Genomic DNA, 24,822 nt, shown 5'->3' with positions numbered 1-24,822 from the left:
ACAAAACAGATGCACGACTTTTGTCCTCTAAGCTCAAGAAACTCACCTTTAAGAGAGCTGCAGATTTCTTTTTATGTACTTGCATAGTTGTTGTTGAAGATTGGTACTACTTGTTCATTTTTTCTCCACTAGACAGTTGTGTGCATCAAGCAGCATCCCTGACACAGAGAAACAAGGGTGTCAGACAGATTCTGAGTTCATCCCCTCTCAGGTTTACCAGAGAGGAGCAGATGGGTGGGTTTGGCTCATCTCGGGTTTTCAAGCTTCACAGGCATATTCTAAACGAAAGTGTTTGACGTTTTCCCTCATAAACTCCCTCCAACTGGTCTGTCATCTTCTGCTTCTCTTTCATTTGTGCTCTTTGCTGCTGCCAAAGGAAACGTGTACCGCAACACTGGCTACACTATGCACTCGAGCTCTCTCAGAATTTTCTATCTTTCTTTCACCTATGTATCCGTTCTTTGAAGTCTTAAATTTCAAGGTCCTGGCATTAAACCTTTTTCTTAAATTTTTTTGTTGATCCTTTCTCCTCCATCCCTTTAAGTTTCCCTAGGGTAGGGCTATGTATGCCTTTAATAATTTCCCCAACTGTAGAATCCCCCAAAGTGTCTGGTACAATAATAATTAGTAATAAATACGGTACTTGTTAAGTGCTTACTCTGTGTCAAGCACTGTTCTAAGCGCTGGGGTAGATAAAAATTAATCAGGTTGGACACTGTCCCTGGCCAACATTGGGCTCACACTCTTAGTCTCCATTTTTGACAGATGAGATAACTGAGGCGTAGAGAAATTAAGCAACTTGCCCAAGGTCACACAGCAGACATGTGGCAGAGCCGGGATTAGAACCCATGACCTTCTGATTCCCAGTTGCGTGCTCTACCTACTATGCCATGCTGCTTCCCTAATTTTTTTTATATATTTTACATGAAATGCAGATTCAAAAAATATGACTGATGGTGATGTGTATTGTTTCAATGCAAGTTGTCCCATTTTCTGTCATCGAAGTACTGAGAGAAAACCTAGGAGAGAAACACTGTAGAAACTGTAGGCTGTGGACACCGAGGAGAAGGTTATTGTAAAGGGACCTCAGGTACATCCTGAGCTCTAAAATTACTCTTCTAGAAGTGAGGGATCTTGGTTTCCACTTACGTGGGTCTGTAGGCCCAAGTCAAATAACAGATTGGTTATCAAAAGGCGATACCTTTTTTTGAATCGTGGTAAAGACCTCAACAGTGATTACTGCCATGGTACACTGAAAGATCTTTTCAAAGAATACTGAAATCTGAAGCTTTTATTTACAACTAAGCACATGTCCTTTCCTCCTAAGCCCTCATTTCCTTTTTTCCCCCCTCCCCTCTCCGTCACCCCAGTGTACTCCCTGTATTCACCGCCCCATCTCTCAGCCCCAGAGCACTTCTGTACGTATCCACAGTTTATATCAATGTTAGTCTACCCCTCTAGACTGTAAGCATGTTGTGGATTGGGAATGTGTCTGTTATATTGTTGTATTGTACTCTCCCAAGTGCTTAGTACAGTGCTCTGCACACACTAAGTGCTCAATAAATAGGATTGAATGACTGACTACAACAGAGTAAGTAGACACGATCCTTAGTTTCTAGTTGTCTGCAGGAAATCAATAAGCTTTGAGCAGCCAGCCCTCTAAACATCATCCACAGCAGTGTAAGTTCATTGTGGGCAGGGGACGTTTCTGCCGACTCTGTTCTGTTGTACTCCCAAGCACTAAATCCAGAGCTCTGCACATAGCACTCAATAAATGCCATCAAATGATTGATTGATTGATTGATTGGAGGAAGGTAAAACGGCAACCCAGCTGCTTGGCCTTTGAGCACATCTGGGAGAGGGACCGAATGGGCCTCAGTTAACCTATTCTGTAAAATGGAGGTTGAGACTGTGAGCCCCACATGGGGCAGGGACTGTATCCAACCCAATTTGCTTGTATCCACCCCGGCGCTTAGTACAGTGCCTGGCACACAGTAAGCGTTCAACACATACCACAGTTATTATTACTATTAGTATGTGGGCAAAGTGGTGGAAGGTGAGTGGGAACAGGATAATAAGGCGCTCCTCAGCCTCCCTCTTGGTTGGGTGCCTGTCAGCTTTTGACACTGCCCACAGGCAACAAGGTGTCATATCCTCTTCCCATCTTATTAGCATTTAGACTGCTCTTTATGCAGCGATGAAAAAGAAATATAGGAAAACAGCTAAACACTTCAGTAATAGATTCCAATGATAAAGCCATCATTTTTGTAATGCATTATCACTTTCTGTCCCATGCTGCTTTTCTAGCAGAGCTGAGAGAAAAAAAATAATATAGGTCACTGTTTAGAAACACTCCTAATTAAAACTATTGTTATTATAAGTTATTTTGGTTTCTATTAATATTCATCGAGAATTTACTGTGATCCGATAATAAGACCAAGGCTCCTCTCTGTTCCTGGATCGACTGGTCTACACTATCTCCCGTAAAAAGACTTATTAAGTGGCTTTAGCTGTGCAGGGAAAAGCCAGTAATTTTTCCATCCTGAGTGACAGACTAAAATTGAAAAGGAGTTCTGTACCAAAAGTTACTTTAAAAGAATGTGCTTCCTTCTTAAACGCTGGTTTTTCAGTCAATTTCTGCAACCTGTATTTATGCTCTTTATGCAGAGCCAAATATTTTCCATTATTGTACCTCTTTTTAGGTTCCCCCTATACTTTAGTCTTCCTATTAATAGGCTACAGTGAATGAATGAATAACAGACACATTCCCTGCCCACAACAAGCTCACAGTTTAGAGGGGTAGACAGACATTAATATAAATAAATATTCATTCATTCATTCGTATTTATTGAGTGCTTACTGTGTGCAGAGCACTGTACTAAGCGCCTTGGAGAGTGCAGTATAGCAATAAACAGACACATTCCCTGCCCATAATAAGCTTACAGTCTAGAGGGAGCTTATAGATAAGTACATAGGTGCTATGGGAAAAGAAGAAATAAGGGCTTAGACAGGGAAGGCCTCATGGAGGAGTTGTGGCTTCAGTAGGCTTTGAAGGTAGGGAGAGTAATTGTCTGCCAGATATGAAGAAGGAGGGCATTCCAGGCCAGAAGCAGGACGTGGGCAAGAGGTCAGCGGCGAGATAGATGAGATTGAGGTACAGTGAGTTGGTTGTCATTAGAGGAGCAAAGTGTGTTGGCTGAGTTGTAGTAGGAGAGTAGCCTGGTGAGGTAGGAGGAGGCAAGGGGATTGAGTGCTTTAAAGCTAATGGCCAGGCTTTAAATAATTGATGGTGCTCAGTACTCCCAGATTCTATAGGCACAACCAACACAGACAGAATAATATTGGTGGTCAGAAAGCCCCCAGTGTAAAGCTAGCTCTCTTCCTCTCTTCAAGGCCCTACTGAGAGCTCACCTCCTCCAGGAGGCCTTCCCAGACTGAGCCCCTTCCTTCCTCTCCCCCTCGTCCCCCTCTCCATCCCCCCCATCTTACCTCCTTCCCTTCCCCACAGCACCTGTATATATGTTTGGACATATTTATTACTCTATTTATTTATTTATTTATTTATTTTGCTTGTACATATCTATTCTATTCATTTTATTTTGTTAGCATGTTTGGTTTTGTCTCCCCCTTTTAGACTGTGAGCCCACTGTTGGGTAGGGACTGTCTCTATGTGTTGCCAATTTGTACTTCCCATGCACTTAGTACAGTGCTCTGCACACAGTAAGCGCTCAATAAATACGATTGATGATGATGATGATGATAAAGCAGCCAGGTAGGTCTCTTTCTAAGGGTGTAGATAGGGGAGCATTCTATTCACTCTGCTCTCAGGTCCCATTGTTGGCCTTACCGTTCGTTTTAATTGGGATCTCCATCAGGCTCCTATGGGGCTGCCCCAACCTAAGTAGAAACCACCTCTCTGAAGCCCAGCTAATTCTCCTCAATACTATTTTCCTTTCCGAAGGCAGCCTCTGAAGCAAAGCAAAACTTTGGTTATCCAAACGTCTCCCCCTGACTTCTGCTTCAGAGGGAGGCCGGTTCTTTTACAGCCTGGGCAGAGCCAAGGATTAGCAGACACACCCATTGTAAATGAAAGTCAAAATGAAAGCTCCTTGTGGCTCTAGTCCCTACAGGGAGGCTGAAGCCCATTGTGCTTCAGCTCTGTGAAAATTGTGGGAAAATTGGAAACATGAAAGAGAAAATATCAAAGTTTTTTTTTCTTTCAGGTATTTGGTGTTCCCCCTTCCCCCCTCCCACCTCCTGTGGAGGCACGAATATATTTTTCTCTTTATTTTTGTTTAAAAGAAATTGCAGAGCCTGAATTATGGCATAATAACTCATGCCTAGTTGCACAGACAGAACTCAGCCTCCGGCCACTTGCTGGACACAGAAGGTGGGATTTATTGTAGTGTAATTCACACCCTGTCCGGCAGCATTGCCTAATTTGGGATTTTGGTTTACAGCACGGTCTATTAGAGCAGGGCATGAACTAGTCTGTGGTGCTGCTCAATACAGCATTCTCCTGGAGATCACGATAAGGTCACCTTTCAAAGCAGAGCAAAGAAGTTAGGCAAATAATGTAATGTGTACGCTTACTACTCCAGAATGGCCAACGTTTGTCATGTGAACTTCACTGGGCAAATAAGGGGGCAAGGCAGGCAATTGGTACTGTCTCCTTGATAAATTAATTCATCCAAAATAAATTAGAAAATATTATTCAGTGTGAATGCTGTAAACAAAACTCCCAAGAAGACAAGCAATTAGAAATGGCTAATTATAATGAATATATAATTGTAATTATTGCTAATTATAATAATTGTGGTATTTTTTTTAAGCACTTACTATGTGCCAGGCACTGTACTGAGCGCTAGGGTGGATACAAGTAAATTGGGTTGCGCACAGTCCCTGTCCCACTTGGGGCTCACAGTCTCAATCCTCATTATACAGATGAGGTAACTGAGGCCCAGAGAAGTGAAATGACCTGCCCATGGTCACTCAGCAGACAAATGGCAGAGCCAGGATTAGAATCCATGACCCTCTGATTCCCAGACTCGGGCTCTATCCACAACGCCACGTTGCTTCAGATAGTTCTGTGATGGCCAGAGCTTAAGCAGGATTCATTTGTACAGGATTTCAGATCAAAGCACAGACACTGTCACACACTCACTCTTACACAGAACTGTTTTGTTTTTCTCAAGTCTGGTAGTGTTTTTGGAGGGTGTGAAGAATGTCTAATTGGTGGTAATGGGGATTTCTTTTTTGTTTGTTTGTTTGTTTTGGTAAAGGTCTCTCTCTGCACTATTACTATCTGTTGCTAACTCTGTTAGAGACAGTAAAGATTCCTTAAAGGGTTTGAACATCTTAAAGTGGTAGCAATCTGTGGTCCTTGTAAGATGTACAGGTAAAAATGTTGTAAAAGCCCAAGATTATAAAAATGAATTGTAGTCAGATTTCCCTGGAAATCATGCAAGACAATGGAGATATCATCAGAATGAATTGGATGCTTACTTTGTGCAGCACATTGCATTAGGTGTTTAGGAAAATTACAAAAGAAAAAGACCCTCTTGCCCTACAGAGCTTATCATATACTAAGGGAGACAGACAAACAGAAAGACCCATTTACAATTAGATACACATGCAAGAATATAAAATTATAGATTTTATAAATATTGATTAGAAAAATATCTATAAACTGGGGCAAATGAGGGTAGAGGAGTTAATCTAGGAATGCTGTAGCCTGTAAGGTCCCTCCAGTCTACCAACTCTGTTTTATTGTACTCTCCCAAGTGCTCGGTACAATGCTTTGCACAGAGTAAGCACTTAATAAATACTGTTGATTGATTGATTAATTGACTACTTCATGCAGGAGATAGGTTCTAGTAATTCCTTGAAGGAAAGGAAGAATCTGATTTGTTGAAGCAAATGAGGTAGGCTATTTCATATGGGAGGAAGCAAGAAAGTTGTATCCTCTCTCTGATCTGTACTTCACTCTGCTGCCTGGAATACTTTTCAAAAACATCGTATTGTGCATATCTTCGCACTCCTCAAAATCCTCCAGTGTCAAGCAGAAACTCTTGACCTTTGGTTTTGAGGCACTCAGCTGTCTTGCCCCACCCGATTCCCTTATGACCTTCCTTCTCCTTCACATCTAGCACTCCTGCTCTCCCCACCTTTAAAACCCCTATAAAATTACAACTCCAGGAGACCTTCCCTGACTGATCTCTCATCTCCTCACCCTATTTCTTAGCTATATAACACTCCAGCACTTCAGTGTCATCTAAACCCATGTGTCTCTCCCATATCCCTTGTCCTTAAAGCTGTCACTTACCCCCCTTGAATGCTGGGATTGTGTCTGTTAATTCCATTGGATTCTCCCAAGTGCTTAATGCAATGCTCTCCGCAGAGTAAACACTCGGTAAATACTGTTGACTGATTGCATGGGGGTTGGTGAGGAAATGTGCCTGCACTAAGCAGAGTGCCTTAGCTGTAGTATAGAGTGAGGGGAGAGTGAGTTGGTGTGAGGGAGCATGTGGATGGGTGGGCCTTGAAGCCCCTTGGTCAAAGACCGATAAAAAACTTTACGATATGGTGGCTTTGTTATAAAGGAGTTAGTATCAGAGATTCTGTTGTGGTAGCAGTTGGTTTTAGTTGTACTCTCCTTTCGCCCATGCCCTCCCTCTGTCCTGGAACACCCTACCTCCTCAAATCCAACAGACAGGCAGTTACTCCCCCCTTTCCCCGACACCTTATTGAAGGCACATTTCCTCCAAGAAGCCTTCCCTGACTAAGCTTCTCTTTCTTCTTCTCCTACTGTGTCCCCCTGACTCGCTCCCTTTATTCATCCCCCTTCCCAGCCCCAAAGCACTTATGTACATATCTGTCATTTATATATATTAACATCTGTCTCCCCCTCTAGACTGTAAGCTTGTTGTGGGCAACGACTGTGTCTGTTTATCGTACTCTCCCAAGCGCTTAGTACAGTGCTCTGCACACAGTAAGCGCTCAATAAATACGATTGAATGAATGAATGAGTGAACTGACAATTGGTGAACATCCTCATTTAGCCTCTTTTCATTTGGAATCCACCGAAGACTATTTTGGTGCAGGGTTGCTTCCTGGTTCTGGCACGGTTTTCACTGGTCACAGATGTGGAAGTACTTCCAGAACGCTGTGTCTGTTCCTTGTTCCCTGAATAAGAAAGAGGCAGCTAACCTGGCCATGTGTGAATAAACCCCTTGAAGGCCAATTACCAAAAACACAGTCCAGTGGGTTCACATTGTTATGGAACTTATTGTAGAAAGTGATGATTAGCATAATCTCTTGGAGAGGCAGTGGGCCCTGTCACCTCTGTTCATCACGACACCTAAGACAGTAGCTGCCCCAATGTGTATGCCCTATAAATACTAATTCATAATAATGATGACTTCAGAGATTTCGTTTCATTCTTCATATTAAATGTCAGACTGTGTTTTGACCTGGAAAGTCAATTACGGTACTTAGTTTAATCGTGTTTTTTCTTGTCGCTCTTTTTTTACCCTTTTCATTGTATGAGATAGGGTGTGCAAAGTGACCTCTTTCTTTTCCTTCCAGCTGGTCAACTCAGCCAGTCAGCACACTTAGCCCTCCAGCTGCCGTACAACGTTCTGGGTTTGGGCCGCAGTGCAAATTTTCTCGATCACCTGTTAGTTGGCATTCCCCGTCCGTTAGGAGAGAAGGTAAGCCAGAGGGTATTTGTGTAGCGCTACTCAGGCAGCATTTTGTTTCTAAAGTATTCTGATTTTTTTCTTTAGGAAATCTGTTTTGGAGGAGGAGGAGGGTAATATAATTGGTTGGAAATCTACGGTGTAGTAATCCTAACCAGAACACATAGTCAAGTCAGACAGTAAGTTGATAAGAAATTAATCAGTCAGTCAATCAGCAGTATTTATTGAGCACCTACTGTATGCAGAGCACTGCATTAAGCACTTTGGAGAGGAAACCAAAGGACTGTGAGCTGTGAGCCCACTGTTGGGTAGGGACCGGCTCTATATGTTGCCAACTTGTACTTCCCAAGCGCTTAGTACAGTGCTCTGCACACAGTAAGCGCTCAATAAATACGATTGATTGATTGATTGAAATAGCACTGGTTTTGAAACACTCAATTAGCTCTTTGCCCCCCTCTCCCCAACACCCAATTCTTATCCTCATTCCTCTCCCAGTACCCTCTTCCCTACCCTCAAATTTACAGTTTAATAGAAGAGACAGGCAGACAGAATGCATTTGCAAATAGAGAGAGCAGGAGGAAGCACAGTGGCAGAAACAAAAGTGTGAAGTTAAGTTAGGTGAATAGATAAATGAATATAAGTAGCATGTGTGGAAATACCATTAATTGATTAATAAGTATCTCAGACCTGTTGCAATGTATATGGAAATGCTAAGGATGAGTATAAATGCGGGAATGCTAATTGTGTCTGGTGGATAGAGCATGGGCCTGGGAGTAAGAAGGACCTAGGTTCAAATCCCGGCTCCACCACTTGTCTGCTGCGTGACCTTGGGCAAGTCACTTAACTTCTCTGGCCCTCAGTTACCTCATCTGTAAAATGGGGATTGAAGACTGTGAGCCCCATGTGGGACATAGACTGGGTCCAACCTGATTATCTTGTATCTACCCTAATGCTTAGGACCTGGCAAGTAAGGGCATAACAAATACCATTTTAAGAAAAAGGGGAGGGGAGGGGACTGGCTCAAATTGGGGTAGGAGACATTCTGTCTTTACTCTCCTTTTCTGGCAAGATCCTAGCCAGGGTACTCCTGAATCGGCTATTAAAGAATATCAATCGACCAAACACTCCCAGAATCCCAGTGTGGCTTCTCCATAGCATGGCACAGCACACGTGATCTTTGTGGCCCAGGATTTCAGGAAAAGCGCAAGCAGCACTAAAACCTCCAAATGGTTTTCATAGATCTTACAACAACATTTGCTGCCATCAAAAGATCTGAGTTCTGGAACTTACACAGCAGATCTGAGTGAGTGCCTTCTCTGAGTGTGAGGGACAGTATTATAAGGTACTCACTGGCAAATTTCACCTTCAGTGACACCTTCTCTGAGTGTGTAGGACAAAGTTGTAATTTCTAGTCCTCTTAAATCTCAGGAGCCCTGGGTGCCCGTTGGTTAAAACCAAAGCATCCAGACCAGGGCTAGCGACCTGTCATTGAGTTTTATAGAGACCTGAAAGTGGAAGGAATCTCCTGACATCATTTGATCCATCCCCCAGCCTTTAGCCCAGAGAATAATTAAACTAGCCAGGGCAGGTGGGTGCTGTGCTTTCCTTAAAGAGCTCCGGCAATGAGCAGTCCACAGCCCCTCTTGATTGCTCATCCCAGGGTGTTGTCAGTCCGACAGTCATTATGTTGCCAACTTGTACTTCCCAAGCGCTTAGTACAGTGCTCGGCACACAGTAAGCGCTCAATAAATATGATTGATGATGATGATGATGATGAGGCTTTTCCTTATGTCTAACCCAGGTCTCTGCTACTCTAGATTCATTCTGTGTGGTTCTCAGTGGACATGGAGAAAAATCGGCTGTCATTCTTCGCATACAAATGGTCTCTAAAACGCGGAGGATGCAAGCTCACGAAAGCCCGCATTAAGGAAAACGCATGCTGTAGTTTTCACTGTGTCTGACACCACACAGAAGGCATTTCTTCTGACACTGCAGCGTGCTGTATCCAAACAGGCTCACATTGTCAGTTGAATGTTTCCCTCTTTTTTTTCTTTTCTTATGGTATTTGTCAAGCACTTACTGGCAATCAATCAGTCAATCGTATTTATTGAGCGCTTACTGTGTGCAGAGCACTGTACTAAGCGCTTGGGAAGTACAAGTTGGTTAGGTGCCAGGCACTGTACAAAGCACTGGGGTAGATACAAGCTCATCAGGTTGAACACTATCCATATCACACATGGGGCTCACAGTATTAATCCCCATTTTACAGACGAGGGAACTGCGGCACAGAAAAGTTAAATGACTTGGCCCAGGTCACCCAGCAGGCAAGTGTCAGAGCCAGGATTAGAACTCAGGTCCTCCCCTAACAGCATTCTAGCTAAAACATACCGTTTCACTTCTCTGTGCCTCTGTTTCCTCATCTGTAAAATGTTCTTCCTCCCCCTTAGACTTGTGTGCCCCATGTGGGGCAGGGACTGTGTCCGATCTAAGTATCTTGTATCTACCCTAGCACTCAGTACTTAGCACATAGTTAGCTCTTAATAAATATCAGAATTATTGTTATTATCACATAGTAAAAACATGTGTTGTAACAGAACGGGGTATAATTTAAGGAAGTTATTTAATAGCTCTTTAAACTTCTCTTCTAGAATAAAAAATGTCAATTGTTTTACAGGCTTTCCTCCTAGACCTATTTTCCATCCCTTCAGTCATTTCATTAGCTCTCCTCTGGTCCCTCTACCATTTTCCTCCAGTCATTTTTAAATATGATCCACAGTTCTCTGGAAGAATCTACCAGTGCAGAGTATTACAGGAGGGTTATTTCCTGGATCTTGCGTATCACACTCCTGCCAATACATCCAAAGTGCCACACTGCATTTCTGCATTGCTAACTCGTTGTCCACCTCTGGTACGCTAAGAATCCCACACCTTTTCCACATTCCGGCTGCACCGTTGGTTCCAGAACATTTCAGGTGGCGCTGAGAGTTACCTGGGCCTGCTTTCCAGTCCTTTGGGATCAGGGGCACCCCAAGAATGAGTACAGAAGCCTCTGGGCAACCCTCACTAGTTAGAATCCCCCTGGGTCTGGGCTCCTGGCTTGGACTTTTCACTGGGCCAACCCTCAAGTGGGAAAACCAAAGAGAAAGATGGTCTAAGGTGGTCACAGAGTTTCCATCTTGGATTTTGCTTTTACCTCAAAAGTATGGTGGAGAAACAAAATGTCAGGACGAGGGAATTTCGCTGGGAGCTTTCTGCCACACTTCTGTGAAGCTGGTGTACCAGACCAAATCACTGCCTGCCCTTTCTTGGCTTCCCAGGCCTCAGAAGGCAAATCCTCGGAGCCCAGGCCTGTTCTGAAGACCTGAAATGTGCCTCTGATATCACCAAGAGGCTGAAGTGACCAATGCCTCATTAAAGCAAGCAGTCAACCCCAGTACACAACCCAACTTTGTCAGGTGTCCCCTGCCCTTATCGGGGTGCTGATACTCCTGCCTCATCTTTGGGAAGGTGAGAAGAGGGAAGGCCCACATCTGCGGATCCAGATCTTCTAGTCCATTAAGTTCACGCTGAACAAAAACCGCACATAGCTTCAAAACCTGCCACGCAGAGTCCAGGTGGCATAGCGCACAGGAGCAGCAAGGTATACAGAGCCGTGTGCCACAAAACACCTGAGAGAAAACCCATTAGGAAACTCCTCAGGCAGTTGGCCTACAAATGTCTGGCCCTGTTTATGGCGTGTTACAGATTTTTATATTATCTTAATAAAAATGTCATTTGCCATAATCCAATAATGACTGATAACCTGATTTTGATAATAGGCTTTTTTTTCCCCTTTCTATTTTTGGCTTCCGTTGTTGCTACTCACAGAAAAATTCACGTGCCTTGAATTCTTCTTTTTCAGACCGCCCGAAAACAGGAGTGGACGGCCATCATTCCGAACTCCCAACTCATCGTCATCCCATACCCTCACAACGTTCCCCACAGGTAATGTCAGGGCCTGAACTACATTGAGTCAAACGGTACTGTGAACCACGAGAGTCAGAGATGCATCCCAGAGAAAACCTCATTCCTGCTGTGCCCTAGTATGAAAGCCGTCATTTCATTTTCTTACAGTAAACCTCAGAAGACAAAGCAGGCCTAGAAAGAACCACTGCCCCCCTGACACATTTCATGAGGAGCCAGTTAAATCCTATTAGAGGAACAGCAGGTTAACAAATTTTAAAATGTCTTCATTTTCTAGGTAAACTGGCCTTCAGTGCACCAGTTACACATTCTAGGATAACAGGCACATTGTAATATTAATAGACGCAAATCTGTTAAGTAGATAGTTGAAATAGTTGAGCAATGAGAGCCTCACTTTCCCGGGTTAGCATTTATCATTAAAGGATATATAGTTTACCTTTGCATTTCTCTTTAATTTATCATCAAGTACAAAAATGGAAGATACTTAAACTACAGTGTACTTGTATACTTCGAGAAGCAGCATGGCTCAGTGGATAGAGCACGGGCCTAGAAGTCTGAAGGTCATGGGTTCTAATCCTGGCTCCCCTGCTGCGTGACTTTGGGCAAGTCACTTCACTTCTCTGGGCCTCAGTTATCTCATCTGCTAAATGAGGATTGAGACTGTGAACGACCTGATTAATTTGTATCTACCCCAGTGCTTGGCACATAGTAAGCGCTTAACAAGTACCATAATTATTATTTCCTTTTTCATGTCATTGGGAAAAATGTAATTGGTACTTTTGCCAAGTCTCATTGAGTGGCATGGGGAAAATCCCAGGGCCCAAGCCCTGCAATAAGGGTGGAGTTGGAGCCAAAATAAGCCCAAGTGCGTTACCTGGTTGTTTTGACAGTTGTGCATCTTGCATGTAGTCCAGTTGTATCTCAGTAAAAACCACTGTGATATCCACATCTGTAGGTTCAGCAGCAGGTTCTAGGTTTTGAAACTGAGGTAGTGGCTCGAGGGGCAGCTCTCAAACTTGCATTCCAACTTCACAGAGAATGAAATTGAGAATTAAAGAACAAAGGGCGGAATAGATCTGAGAGTGGCTGAATAGTGTTGGCTGTCCGCCCGTACCTTGAAGTATGCAGTTCTGTTGGGAACAGTAGGTCCTGAGACTCGGGGGCCGAGAAACCGCGAGGAGGAATTGATTGTAGTGCTAGTGGTTTTTGCAGTACCGCTTATGTCTCTTCCTTGCCAGCTCCCACTGGGACTCAGAGTGCACTTAGCAAAACGGCGGACAGGGGTGCAACACTTTGTGCAGTGAAAGTTTTGATCCAGAGGACCTATTTACAGCAACTAGTGCGGCTACCGGGCTGTAGCACCATGACCTCGCAGTGGGTTCCTCGGGTAGCCACTGTGATCTTCACTCCCCACACTATCCATTCTATTTTGGGGGGTTCCTGCTAGATCTGACTACACAAAGCAAAAATCTTCACCACTGATGGCCTAGCCAGGCTGAATCAGGTCTAGAAGCCAAGTCTACTGATTCTCAATTTAGTACACTTTCCACAGCTCAGCTTTCCAGTCTTCCTGGGCTTGCAGAGGAGCCCAGAGAAAAAAAACACCTTAACTCAAATAAAAAATTAGGCCTAGAAGAATTCATCCCTAGGAGATGAGGTTTCTCTGGTTTTTTTTTAAAAAAAAGATAGTGGGAGTGTTAATTTTCTTTTTTGAATTATAGGCCTCATGATCTTACTGCCCAACACTTTTTGGAAAATCCGTATATCATTCTGCTATAAACTCTTCAATGTTTTTATCTTCGTATTGTTTCAGAAGAAATGATTTCTCCCAATTTACTAGTGTAATAAAATGCTCATTGATTTCAGTTTTTAGTAGTTTTCAATATGTACTGACTCCAGAGTCTAACCTCATGTCAGTAATTCTTAATTATGTTCCTGAAAGAAGTCAATATCTAGTTGTACTTTGTCAGTATCATCTTAACTTCAATAAACGTAAAATAAAGATAGAAGTCTGTGTGAAGCAGGAGAGAACACGTTCTCTGGATAACTACTTATAACATTGATTGTAAAGTTCCTAGAATTTGCGTGTTGTTGTTTTTAAATATTTTAAGAACGTAAAATATAGAACTCTGTGTGAAGCAGGAGAGAACACGTTCTCTGGGTAACTAGTTATAACATTGATTGTACAGTTCCTAGAATTTGCATGTTGTTTTTTTAAAAAATTTAAGAACAGTTCTGGCATTTGGTAAATGACATTGGTGATGATATGGGTGAAATGACAGCTGAATCCGATTGTGCTCGGGAATTTAGGATTTGGAAAATGAACTTTACACTCCTCTTTTCGGTGATAAAAATCCTTTATGTGATGGGATTTCACTTGACCCTCAGGCACTTTCAGATCTCATCAAAATCAAAGTCAGTAGGAAATCATGTTTGCCCTGAAGTCAGAGCTAGGTGGCATTTGATTAAATTCAATGGGATTTTTAGAAAGTGACCTTAGGCAAGTCATTTCACTTCTCTATGCCTCAGTTACCTCATTCTGTAAAATCGGGATTAAGTTGGTGAGTCCTATGTGGGACAGGAACTGTGTCCGACCTGATTAGCTTGTATGTACCCCAGCACTTAGATCAATGTCTGGCACAATGTAAGTGCTGAACAAATACCATTTTTCTACAAAGTGTTTAACAAATCCCACGCTGATTATTATTATTATTTGTACAAAATGTCTCGGAGAGGTTTTTGATACTTTTGAAAAATTATATTGAACGGAGAAGCAGTTTGACAGTTTAAACATGGGTTTCTGGAGTCTGAACTCAAAGAAACAAATGTAAAAATTGCCCTTCAGATTGGACATCCAAACAAGCCAATATTACTATTAAGGAAGTTGGTATCTGAGTAGACCCAAAGTTCTCCAGAACTATTATTCATGGGACCACGCTTCAAGCAGCCTGGCTCGGTGGAAGGAGCACGGGCTTTGGAGTCAGAGGTCATGGGTTCAAATCCCAGCTCCGCCAATTGTCAGCTGTGTGACTTTGGACAAGTCACTTCACTTCTCTGTGCCTCAGTTACCTCATCTGTAAAGTGGGGATTAAGACTGTGAGTCCCACATGGGACAACCTGATCACCTTGTAACCTCCCCAGCACTTAGAACAGAGCTTTGCACATCGTAAGTGCTTAATAAATGCCATTATTATTATTGTAATTTGAATTCCTTCAGTAATACATGAACTCTGGCAAAGAAGAAGTATCACATCAAGTCGGGCTATCTTGGGTTCCGTAAATTAAAGTAATCTTTTGAGAGCTTTTGTGGTTTTCAGGTGTGGATTGGTAATTTTCTTTGCTCTGTCTTGTATAGTTGGAGTGCCAAATTGTACCTGACCCCAAGTAACATTGTACTGCTGACGGCTATAGCCCTGATTGGTGTCTGTGTTTTCATCTTGGCAATAATCGGCGTATTGCATTGGCAGGAAAAGGTAGGTTTAATTAAATGACAATCTTGACTTTGGATAGCCCGGTGACTTTTAACTGATATATAAAACGCAGTAGATATTACATTGATAAGTACTGATTTAAATTTTATCAAGTGACTATTGGTTTTTTTGGTTGTTGGGTTTTTTTTCTTCTTCCCTTCCTGATGAGAATATTATTTTCCTTATTTCCATACCATTAGTTAAGCCTTCTTGGAAATTAGCATTTTTCCCGCAGCAGAAGCCCATGGTATTTATAGAGATAAGCATCTGAACACAATTTACAAGCTTTGGACCTAATCCTACTAGTAAGGAAGAAATCAGTTGTTCACTTCCAAGAGAAGAATTTACACATTCAGCTCGTCAGCATTTAGAAAACCAGAAGGGCTCAGTGCCACCTGGGGAAGTGAATGTTTACTCTTTTCTCCACCAGCCCCATTTAGTAGGCGAAGATACTGAGACACGTGCTAGTATTAGGCCAGGCTTGCTGTAGGGACTCCACAAATCCTCAAAAATAATCTTGTTGTGGATCTCGTCTATCCCACTGCCAGCACCTTGACCATATCCTCCCTTGGGCCTGAAACTCTCTCCTTCTTCATATCTGACAGACCACCAATATTGCCATCTTCAATACCCTCCTATAATCACATCCCCTCCAAGAGGCCTTCCCTGACTAAGCCCTCATTTCCCCTATCCACCTTCCCCTCTGCATCAACTCTGCACTCAACTGTGTACCCCTTAGGCACTTTGATACTGTCCTCTCTTGGTTCTCCTTCTTTTTCCCCAGCCACTCCTTCTCAGAGTGAGAAGACTTCCCAGACTGAGCCCCTTCCTTCCTCTCCCCCTCGTCCCCCTCTCCATCCCTCTCATCTTACCTCCTTCCCTTCCCCACAGCACCTGTGTATATGTATATATGTTTGTACATATTTATTACTCTATTTATTTTACTTGTACATATCTATTCTATTTATTTTATTTTGTTAGTATGTTTGGTTTTGTTCTCTGTCTCCCCTTTTAGACTGTGAGCCCACTGTTGGGTAGGTACTGTCTCTATATGCTGCCAACTTGTACTTCCCAAGCGCTTAGTACAGTGCTCTGCACACAGTAAGCGCTCAATAAATATGATTGATTGATTGATTAATTGATTGATTCTCAGTCTCTTTAGCAGACTCCTCCTCAGCGAGGCTGTGGGTGTCCCTCAAGGCTTTGGTTCCCCATCTATTCTTCATCTACACCCACTCCCTTGGAGATCTCGTTCTCTCCCCATGGCTTCAGCTAATTCCCCTAGACCTCTCAGCCACTTTGGGCACTGTAGACTACTCCCTTCTCCTTGAAACTGTATCCAACCATGGATTCGCTGACAGCGTCCTCTCGATTTTCCTCCTCTCTCTCTGACCGTTCCTTCTCAGTCTCTTTTGCTGGTTCCTCCTCTGCCTCCCACCGTCTAACAGTAGGCATCCCTTAAGGTTCCGTTCTTGGTCCCCTTCTACTCTCCCTCTACAACCCACTCCCTTAGAGAACTCATTCGCTCCCTGACTTCAATTACCATCTCTCTACAGATGATTCCCAAATCTACATCTCCAGCCCTGACCTCCGTCCTTCCCTAAAAGTCTTGCATTTCCTCCAGCTGTCAAGACATATCTACCTGGATGTCCTGCTGACCCCTCAGATTAAGCATATCCAAAACTGAACTCCATTTCTTCACACCCAAACCCTGCGCTCCCCAGCACTGTAGACAACACCACTAACCACCCTATCTCACAAGCCCATAACCTCAACGTTGTCCTTGACTCATCTCTCTCATTCCGCCCACATATTCAGTCTGTCACCACATCCTGTGGGTTCTATCTTCACAACATTGCTAAAATCCACCCTTTCCTCTCCATCCTAACTGCTACCCTGCTGATCCAAGCCCTTATCCTATCCCACCATGAGTACTGCATCTGCTTCCTTGCTGACCTCTCTGCCTCCTGTCTCTCCCCACTCCAATCCATCCCTTACTCTGCCGCGTGCATCATTTATCCACAAAAACATTCAGTCCATGTCCCCCACTCCTCAGGAACCCCCAGTGGCTGCCCATCCACCTCCACATCATAGAGAAACTCCTTACCACTGGCTTTAAAGCACTCAGTCAGCTTGCCCCATCCCATCTAACCGTCTTAATTTTCTAATACAGCCCAGCCGGCACACTCGCTCCTCTAGCGCTACCTTACACACTGTGCCGACCCCTTTCCCAACTCCTCCCCCTAGCCTGGAACACCTTCCCCCTCCATATATACCAGACCACCACTCTCTCCAACTTCAAAGCATCACTGAGGTCACATTTCCTCCAAGAAGCCTTCCCCTACTAAGCCCTCATTTCCCCCACCCACTCTCCCTTCTACCTCATCTATGCACTTGGATCTGTGACCTTTGGACATTTAATGTTCATCCTACCCCCAACTCCATAGCACTTGTGTACATATATCTTTAAATCATATATAATAAATTACTTATTCGTATCATTGTCCGTCTCCCCCTCTAGACTGTAAACTCCTCTCGGGCAGAGAACGTGTCCACTAATTCTGTTGTATTGTACTGTGCCAAACACTTTGTACAGTGCTCTGCACGTAGTAGTATTGTATTCTGCCAAACACTTTGTACAGTGCTCTGCACATAGTAGGCTCTCAGTAAATACCATTGATTAACTGACTGATGCCATCTCTAGGCCGGTGATTCCCAAATCTACATCTCCAGCCCCGATCTCTCTCCCCTCTGCAGTCTTGCATTTCCTCCTGCCTTCAGGACGTCTCTACTTGGATGTCCCACGGACACCTCAAACTTAACATGTCCAAACGAGAACTCCTTATCTTCCGATCCAAAACCTGCCCTCCCCAGCTTTCCCATCACTGTAGACGGCACCACTATCCTCCATTTCAAAAGCCCATATTCTTGACATTATCCTCGACTCACCTCTCTCATTTCAACCTTCATATTCAGTCTGTCACCAGATCCTTTCAGTTCAAACTGCTAAATCGCTAAAATCGACCCTTTCCTCTTGATCCAAACTGCTACCTCGTAAATCCAGGCATTTGACCTATCCTGCCTGGATGACTGCATCAGCCTCCTTGCAGGCCTCCCTGCCTCCTGTCTCTCCTCACTCCAGTCCATACTTCCCTCTGATGCCCAGATCATTTTTCTACAAAAACGTTCACTCCATCTTTCCCCACTCCTCAGAAACCTCCAGTGGTTGCCCATCCGCCTCCACATCAAACAGAAACTCCTTACCATCAACTTTTAAAACAGTCACCTCGCCCCCTCCCACCTTACCATCCCCAATTTTGTACTATGACCCACTCTGCACACATGTGCTTTTTCTAATGCCGACCTACCCTCTGTACCTCGATCTCATGTATCTCGCTGCCAATCTCTCCCATATCTTGCCTCTGGCCTGGAGTGCCCTTTGTCATCATATCCGACAGACGATTACTTTCTCCACCTTCAAAGACATATTCCCAGCACATCTTTTCCAAGAGGCCTTCCCCAGTAAGCCCCCATTTCCTCTTGTCCCTCTCCCTTCCGTGACACCGTTACACTTGGATTTGCAGCCTTTATTTACTTCTCTGTCAGCCCCACAGCACTTAACCATAATTTAGTTATATTAATGTCTGTACCCCCCTCTAGAATCTAAGCTCGTTGTGGACAAGGAATGTGTTTACCAACTCTGTTATGTTGTATTCTCCCTAGCACTTTGTACAGTGCACTGCACCCAGGAAGCGCTCAGTAAATATGATTGATAGATTGCTTGACTGATACCCCAGCTTCACTACACTTTCCTACAAATCCTTATACTGTATTTCCCCTATCTGTAATTTCAATGTGTATCTCCCCATGTAGACTATAAATTTCTGTGGGCAGGGATCACGTCCTCCAAATCTATCATATTGTACTCTCCCAAGCACTTAGTCCAGTGCTCCGCCCACAGTAAGTGCTCAATAAATGCCACTGATTGATGATGAAAGGGTGATTTTGCTCGAGGACACCCAAATGGATGGCAGAGCTGAGAGCCAGAATGCAGGTTTCTTTTCCATCTATCCCACGTTATTTTCTGTGCTTCTGAAGTGTTCTGTTGTATAACATTTAAAACAATGATCCTTTTATTCCCTTTCAAAGGCAGGAAAAGTATAATGTCAGCAAGGCATTTTTAATAGCAATAATTTTATAATTGCCACAAGTTCATTGTAAGGTGAGGATACTTCTGACTGGGTTTGAATACGTGCACAGCACATAGTCATTCACTCATTCATTCATTCAGTCGTATTTATCGAGCGCTTACGGTGTTGTACCTAGTGCTTGGGAGAGTACAGTACAACAACAAAAAGACACATTCCCTGCCCACAGCGAGCTTGCAGTTTATCAAGTGGCTTCTTCACAAGAAAAAATATTTTCATTTTTCCGTTTCCCTTCTATTCACTGTCATAGCCAGTTGGCAAGGTACCCAATGAGAACTGCTACCTTGTCGAAGCACAATCATTTCTGTTAACTAAAATGACCGTTTTCAACTCAGTGTAACCGTTCTTGTGGAATGAGAATGTTATCTATTTCACTAGACTTGGGATATTCTAAAGTCATCATTTCTTAGAGTATTTTCTAATCAGCCTCCTAAACGATAACACGAACAACCGTAGTCAGAGGAACATTAAGTAGAATTTCACCTCAAAAAGGCAAGATTCAGGCTGACTCTGTATCTATAGTTGGCCCACTGCATTCAAGTATCAGCCCCATTTGGGCTGGGAAGTTATATTCTATGTTTCTGCACCATCAAAAAGGAACACAGAATAAGTGAATTTCTCAAGGGATCAATTCCGATTCCACACAAAGGCATAACACGGACAAAGGAGGTACCAGCTGCTCTAGCAGAGAATTGCATCCTCCTTCTAAAGGTGCTGTAAAAACCATGCTTATTGCCTTATGATTTGACCAAGGAACAATGACTACCGAGTCATTTTATGTTGTGCTTTTTGGACATCTATTTATTTTTCTCTTAGCAGCAATATTAAGGGTGGAAAAAAAAATTTTGCGCACATCTCCTGGATTGATACAGCAAATCATAAAGCTCATTGAGATTCTTTTTAGTGCATCACAGTTTAAAAAGGAGAATATGCAAACAATGAGAAATCATTTCATAGTAATTGAATAACACTCCTTGAGAAAGCAGTCCGTAAAGCAATCTGAAAATATTGTCATTAATGTTAAAACAACCAGTTACAGACTGCTGCAGACAGTTAGAGTAAATGACACCCATTTTCCAGGACTTCTCAAGGTTTAGAGCAAGCTTTTTTCTTGTCCCAGAAACCAGACATGAAAAAAAATTCCTCACATTTGATAACGGTCTGTTAGGTTGTAAAATGTAGTCTAAAAACATCTAAATGCTCGTATTGTGTTTTTTTTTTTATTTTTCAGAAAGCAGATGATCGAGAGAAACGCCAGGAAGCCCATCGGTTTCATTTTGATGCTATGTGACCTGCCTTAACTACTATATAATTGAGCTGCTACTCATTTGCTTAATCAAAATACTAAATGCTGGCATATAGGAAATTGAAAGGGGTTATTTTGAATGTGCTATTTATAAATGTTGCACTTCTTGGTATTTATTTGGCAAGTATTAAAATGAGGTCTGAATGTGTCGCGAGGTCTTTCAGTTAAGCACTTTCTATATGATCCTTTTTAGTCTTTATTTATCAAAGCTGTACATTTTCATTCTTGGCGGGGTATTGCATGTATTCTGGGGTTTACATACAGATAATCTTCCCAAAATGACAGTGGTAGAAAAGGGGGTCACGTATAAATTAAAAGGAGTGTTTAAATGAGCAAAATCATTGGAGTCACTTGAATTCATCTTGCCACTTTTATCTCTGTAATGTAAAATGTATTTCTCAGGATGAGGTGTCAGGGATTCACATGTTAATTATGGTAATTGTGATGTAGGAGGGGGAGGTGTGACCTGAAGTACTTTGGTATTTTTTTGGTTTTGTTTTAATCCACCCATGCCATGAGAATGGATTCGTGTTGTGCAAAAGTAACAGGAATCACCAAGCATGTATCATCTGATATTATATAACTTCCTGACGTGACAAAAACAGATCCTTTTAAAGCCTGGACTCTGGGTGGTCGATGCTTGATATTAATCAGCGATCTTAAGTCGATGCTTGATGTTAATCAATGATCTTTATTGGGCACTTACTGCACGCAGGCGTATACCCTCCCATAGTGGGCCTCTCTAAAGACATTAATTTGAAATTGTCTTGTAACTCTGTAGAGACAAAATTATGGAAAAAAGTCTTTAAGACTATTTAATTTTTCTGATCGGGGATGAAAGGAATTTGGGACATTAATAAAGGCAAAGATCTGGGCCTGGTTCCCCAATGAATTCTGCTGTTCTCTAAACCTTGAAGTCGTATCAAGGTCTTTAAACAAAGATCGTATTTTTACTTTTTATCCCTAAAAAATTACTTTTCAAAAATTCAGTTATGAAACTGGAGTGAAAAGCATATGATGTAGATTTAATAACTCTGATCTTGTTTCACCATCGAAATGGAACTTTTCCATAGCTCAGATTCTCTGAAAGCAACTTTTCTTGTTTTGTGTGATAAAATTATTACTTTCTATTTTCATAATGATTGTGCATTCATTGTATTTGGTTTACCTCGTATCTCCATGTATTCCATGGTGTCTTCTTAATAAATGTTCTTTATTAAAACTAAAGACCTTGATGGGTTTTAAACGCAAAGAATTGGGCTTATTGTTAACGGTAGTAATACTAATGATTATGGCATTTGTTAAACGCTCGCTATGTGCAGGGCACTGTACTAAGCGCTGGGGTGGATACAAGCAAATTGGGCTGGACACAGTCCCTGTCCCACGAGGGGCTCACAGTCTCAATCCCCATTTTACAGATGAGGGAACTGAGGCCCGGAGAAGTGAAGTGACTTGCCCTTGGGCTAAGCAGCTGGGATTAGAATCCATGACCATGATTCCCAGGCACGTGCTCGATCCGCTACGCCATGCTGCTTATATCTTTATACTTGGTAGCTTCCCCTACCTGTAATTTATTTTTGTAAATACGATTGAATGAATGAATGAATGAATGAATGTCCCCAGCTTGATTACAAGGAACACTGAGGGCAGGGAATCATGTCTACTAACTCTATTGTACCCTCCCTAGCGCTTAGTACAGTCTTCCGCACAGAGCCATTGCTCAATATGTACTACTCATCGACTGCATTTGTAACAACTCCCTTCACCTGGAAATCACTTTGAAGGTTTAACACGGAGAATCTCAAACAGATTTCTACTTTTACAAACTAAATGGAATATAAAACATCAAAATGGTTTCAGAGGTTTACTGCAAAATCTCTATGCGTATGGCACCGCTCAAAAAAACAAATTTTATGTGTCCTTAATATAAACACCCCTCAGTATCTGGCCTGCTCTTGTAGCACGAGAGGTTGATGATTAAAGTAAGGATGTCATTCACTCATTCAGTTGTATTTATTGAGCGCTTACTGTGTGCAAAGCACTAGACTAAGCTCTTGGGATAGTACAAAATAACAACAAATGGACACATTCCTGCCCTCAGTGAGCTCACAGTCTGGGAGGGTGGGAGAATAAATAGATAGATAGATAGATAGATAGATAGATAGATAGATAGATAGATAGATGATAGATAGATATAGATTGATAGATAGATAGATGATAGATAGATATAGATAGATGATAGATAGATAGATAGATAGACAGATAGATAGATAGATGCATATGTGCTGTGGGGATGGGAGGGAGGAAAAATGAAGGAGCAAGTAAGAGCGGCTTAGGCAGGAGTGGGAGAAGAGGAGAGGAGGGCTTATTCAGGGAAGGCTTCTTGGAGGAGATGTGCCTTCAGGTAAAGTTTTGAAGTGGGGGAGAGCAGTTATCTATTTGATATGAGGAGGGAGGGTGTTCCAGGCCAGAGTGCTTTGCACATAGTAAGCGCTTAATAAATGCCATCGTATTATTATTATTAAGTGTGCGGGCTGGGTTGTAGCAGGAGAGTAGCCGGGTGAGGTAGGAGGGGGCAAGTTGATGGGGGGCTTTAAAGCCAATGATAAGGTGCCATTAAAAAAGTTTGTAAAAATTTCTCTTCCAGCATCCTAGAAACTGCAGTCTACTTCTGGGGCAAACTATCAATCAATCACGACTAACACGGGAAGCTTTTTAGCACCCTGCAAGCCATCAACATCACTTTCCGTCACTCTTGCATCTGTTTCCAAGGATGTCTTCTCTCCAAGATTTTCTCTACAACAAGCTTTTCCAGATTTCACTTGAGCCAAGTGGGTCCATATGGGTATGCATATGTAGTTTCTTTTTATTTTTAATTACCACGTGAACAACATCGTTTGGAGGAGCATACTGTCTTTGTGTTGTTCCAACTGTGAATGACAATTCCGGCCAAGTTTTGGAGCCGTGCCAATGATTTGTAATAACGGTTAGTGAGTAACCTATTAAAGATATATGAGGCAAAAGGGTTAAAGCCCATCTTCAGCCTAGGCGTGGAAAGTCAGCCTCAATATTGGGTGGGGGGAGGAGGGAGAGGGGTGAACCACCTAAGTAAGCTTAAAGTTATCAATTAGCAAGGTTTACTAGAAGGCTAATCGAATGTGGACATTTTTAAACTTAAAGTTAAAAGACAATGTACCGTAATAATAATTATTACAGTATTTATTAAGCGCTTACTATGTACCAGGCATCATAAGAACCGAAAATGTTTCCACAACGTAAATAGGACGTTCCACTGACTCATCATGCGCTTAATTGAATGACCGAACCTGGGAAAATTAATCTTAATGCCGTTACCTTTCGTATGCTGTGCAAAACTGAATCCTGCAGATGTACTTTTTCCTAGCTACCAGCACTTGGGAGACCCATCGCAAATTAGCAGCAGCCCGGTAGGCTAGGTCATCAGTTCAGCTCTTAATTGTTTCTCCATGTTTCCACTTCTGGTATAACATACAGAGGGGGTCAGGGGATCATTACAAACCCGAGTTTCAGAGATTTATGATTTAAACAGGAGCTCACCCAATTCGAGATGCTATATTAATGACTTTAGAATCAAAATACAGTCTCACACCTCTTAAGGATACTGTGAGGATGGAGGTAATGGAGATCGAGTAATTTCAGTAATTTGGAAGGTAAGCTTTGGAGAACAGTTATACAAGGTAGTAACTACGCTTATGCGGAATATCGTGGTCTTTTTAACCCAACGATTATACGTATACTTATTCCCAGTTTATGCAAAGTATCTATTTGATTTAAACATTAAATCAAGGATCAATAATGAATGAAATAATCTATTAGTAATACACAGTATGAAGTTTATCTTCATACATTTGTCACTTGGTGCATGAGTGTTGGAAAGAGCCCGGCTTGGGAGTCAGAGGTCATGGGTTCAAATCCCAACTCCGCCACAGAGAAGCAGCATGGCTAAGTGGATAGAGCACGGGCCCAGGAGTCAAAAGGCCCCGGGTTCTAATCCTGGATCCGCCCCGTGTCTGCCGTGTGACCTTGTGCAAGTCACTTTTTTTTTTTAATGACATTTATTAAGCGCTTACTACGTGCAAAGCACTGTTCTGAGCGCTGGGGAGGATACAGAGTGATCAGGTTGTCCCACGGGGGGC

At 42.6% G+C, this 24,822-nt stretch overlaps 1 protein-coding gene across 1 annotated transcript in view; it reads left to right on the top strand.

Annotated features, from left to right (window-relative positions):
• Nucleotides 1–21,874, top strand: part of ITFG1 (integrin alpha FG-GAP repeat containing 1) — a 238,961-nt gene extending 217,087 nt beyond the window's left edge. Inside the window, exons 15-18 of the mRNA XM_038754317.1 lie at nt 7,588–7,712; nt 11,602–11,684; nt 15,019–15,136; nt 20,573–21,874. Coding sequence (XP_038610245.1) covers nt 7,588–7,712; nt 11,602–11,684; nt 15,019–15,136; nt 20,573–20,632 — 386 coding nt within the window. The 3' untranslated portion in view covers nt 20,633–21,874. The remainder of the gene's footprint in view (nt 1–7,587; nt 7,713–11,601; nt 11,685–15,018; nt 15,137–20,572) is intronic.
• The last annotated feature ends 2,948 nt before the right edge of the window (nt 21,875–24,822 follow it).

This window comes from Tachyglossus aculeatus, chromosome 11 (genome assembly GCF_015852505.1).
Source record: "Tachyglossus aculeatus isolate mTacAcu1 chromosome 11, mTacAcu1.pri, whole genome shotgun sequence".
In the NCBI taxonomy this organism is placed as follows: domain Eukaryota; kingdom Metazoa; phylum Chordata; class Mammalia; order Monotremata; family Tachyglossidae; genus Tachyglossus; species Tachyglossus aculeatus.
Note: the sequence above shows the minus strand (reverse complement) of the source record. Positions and strands in the feature narration are given on the sequence as shown.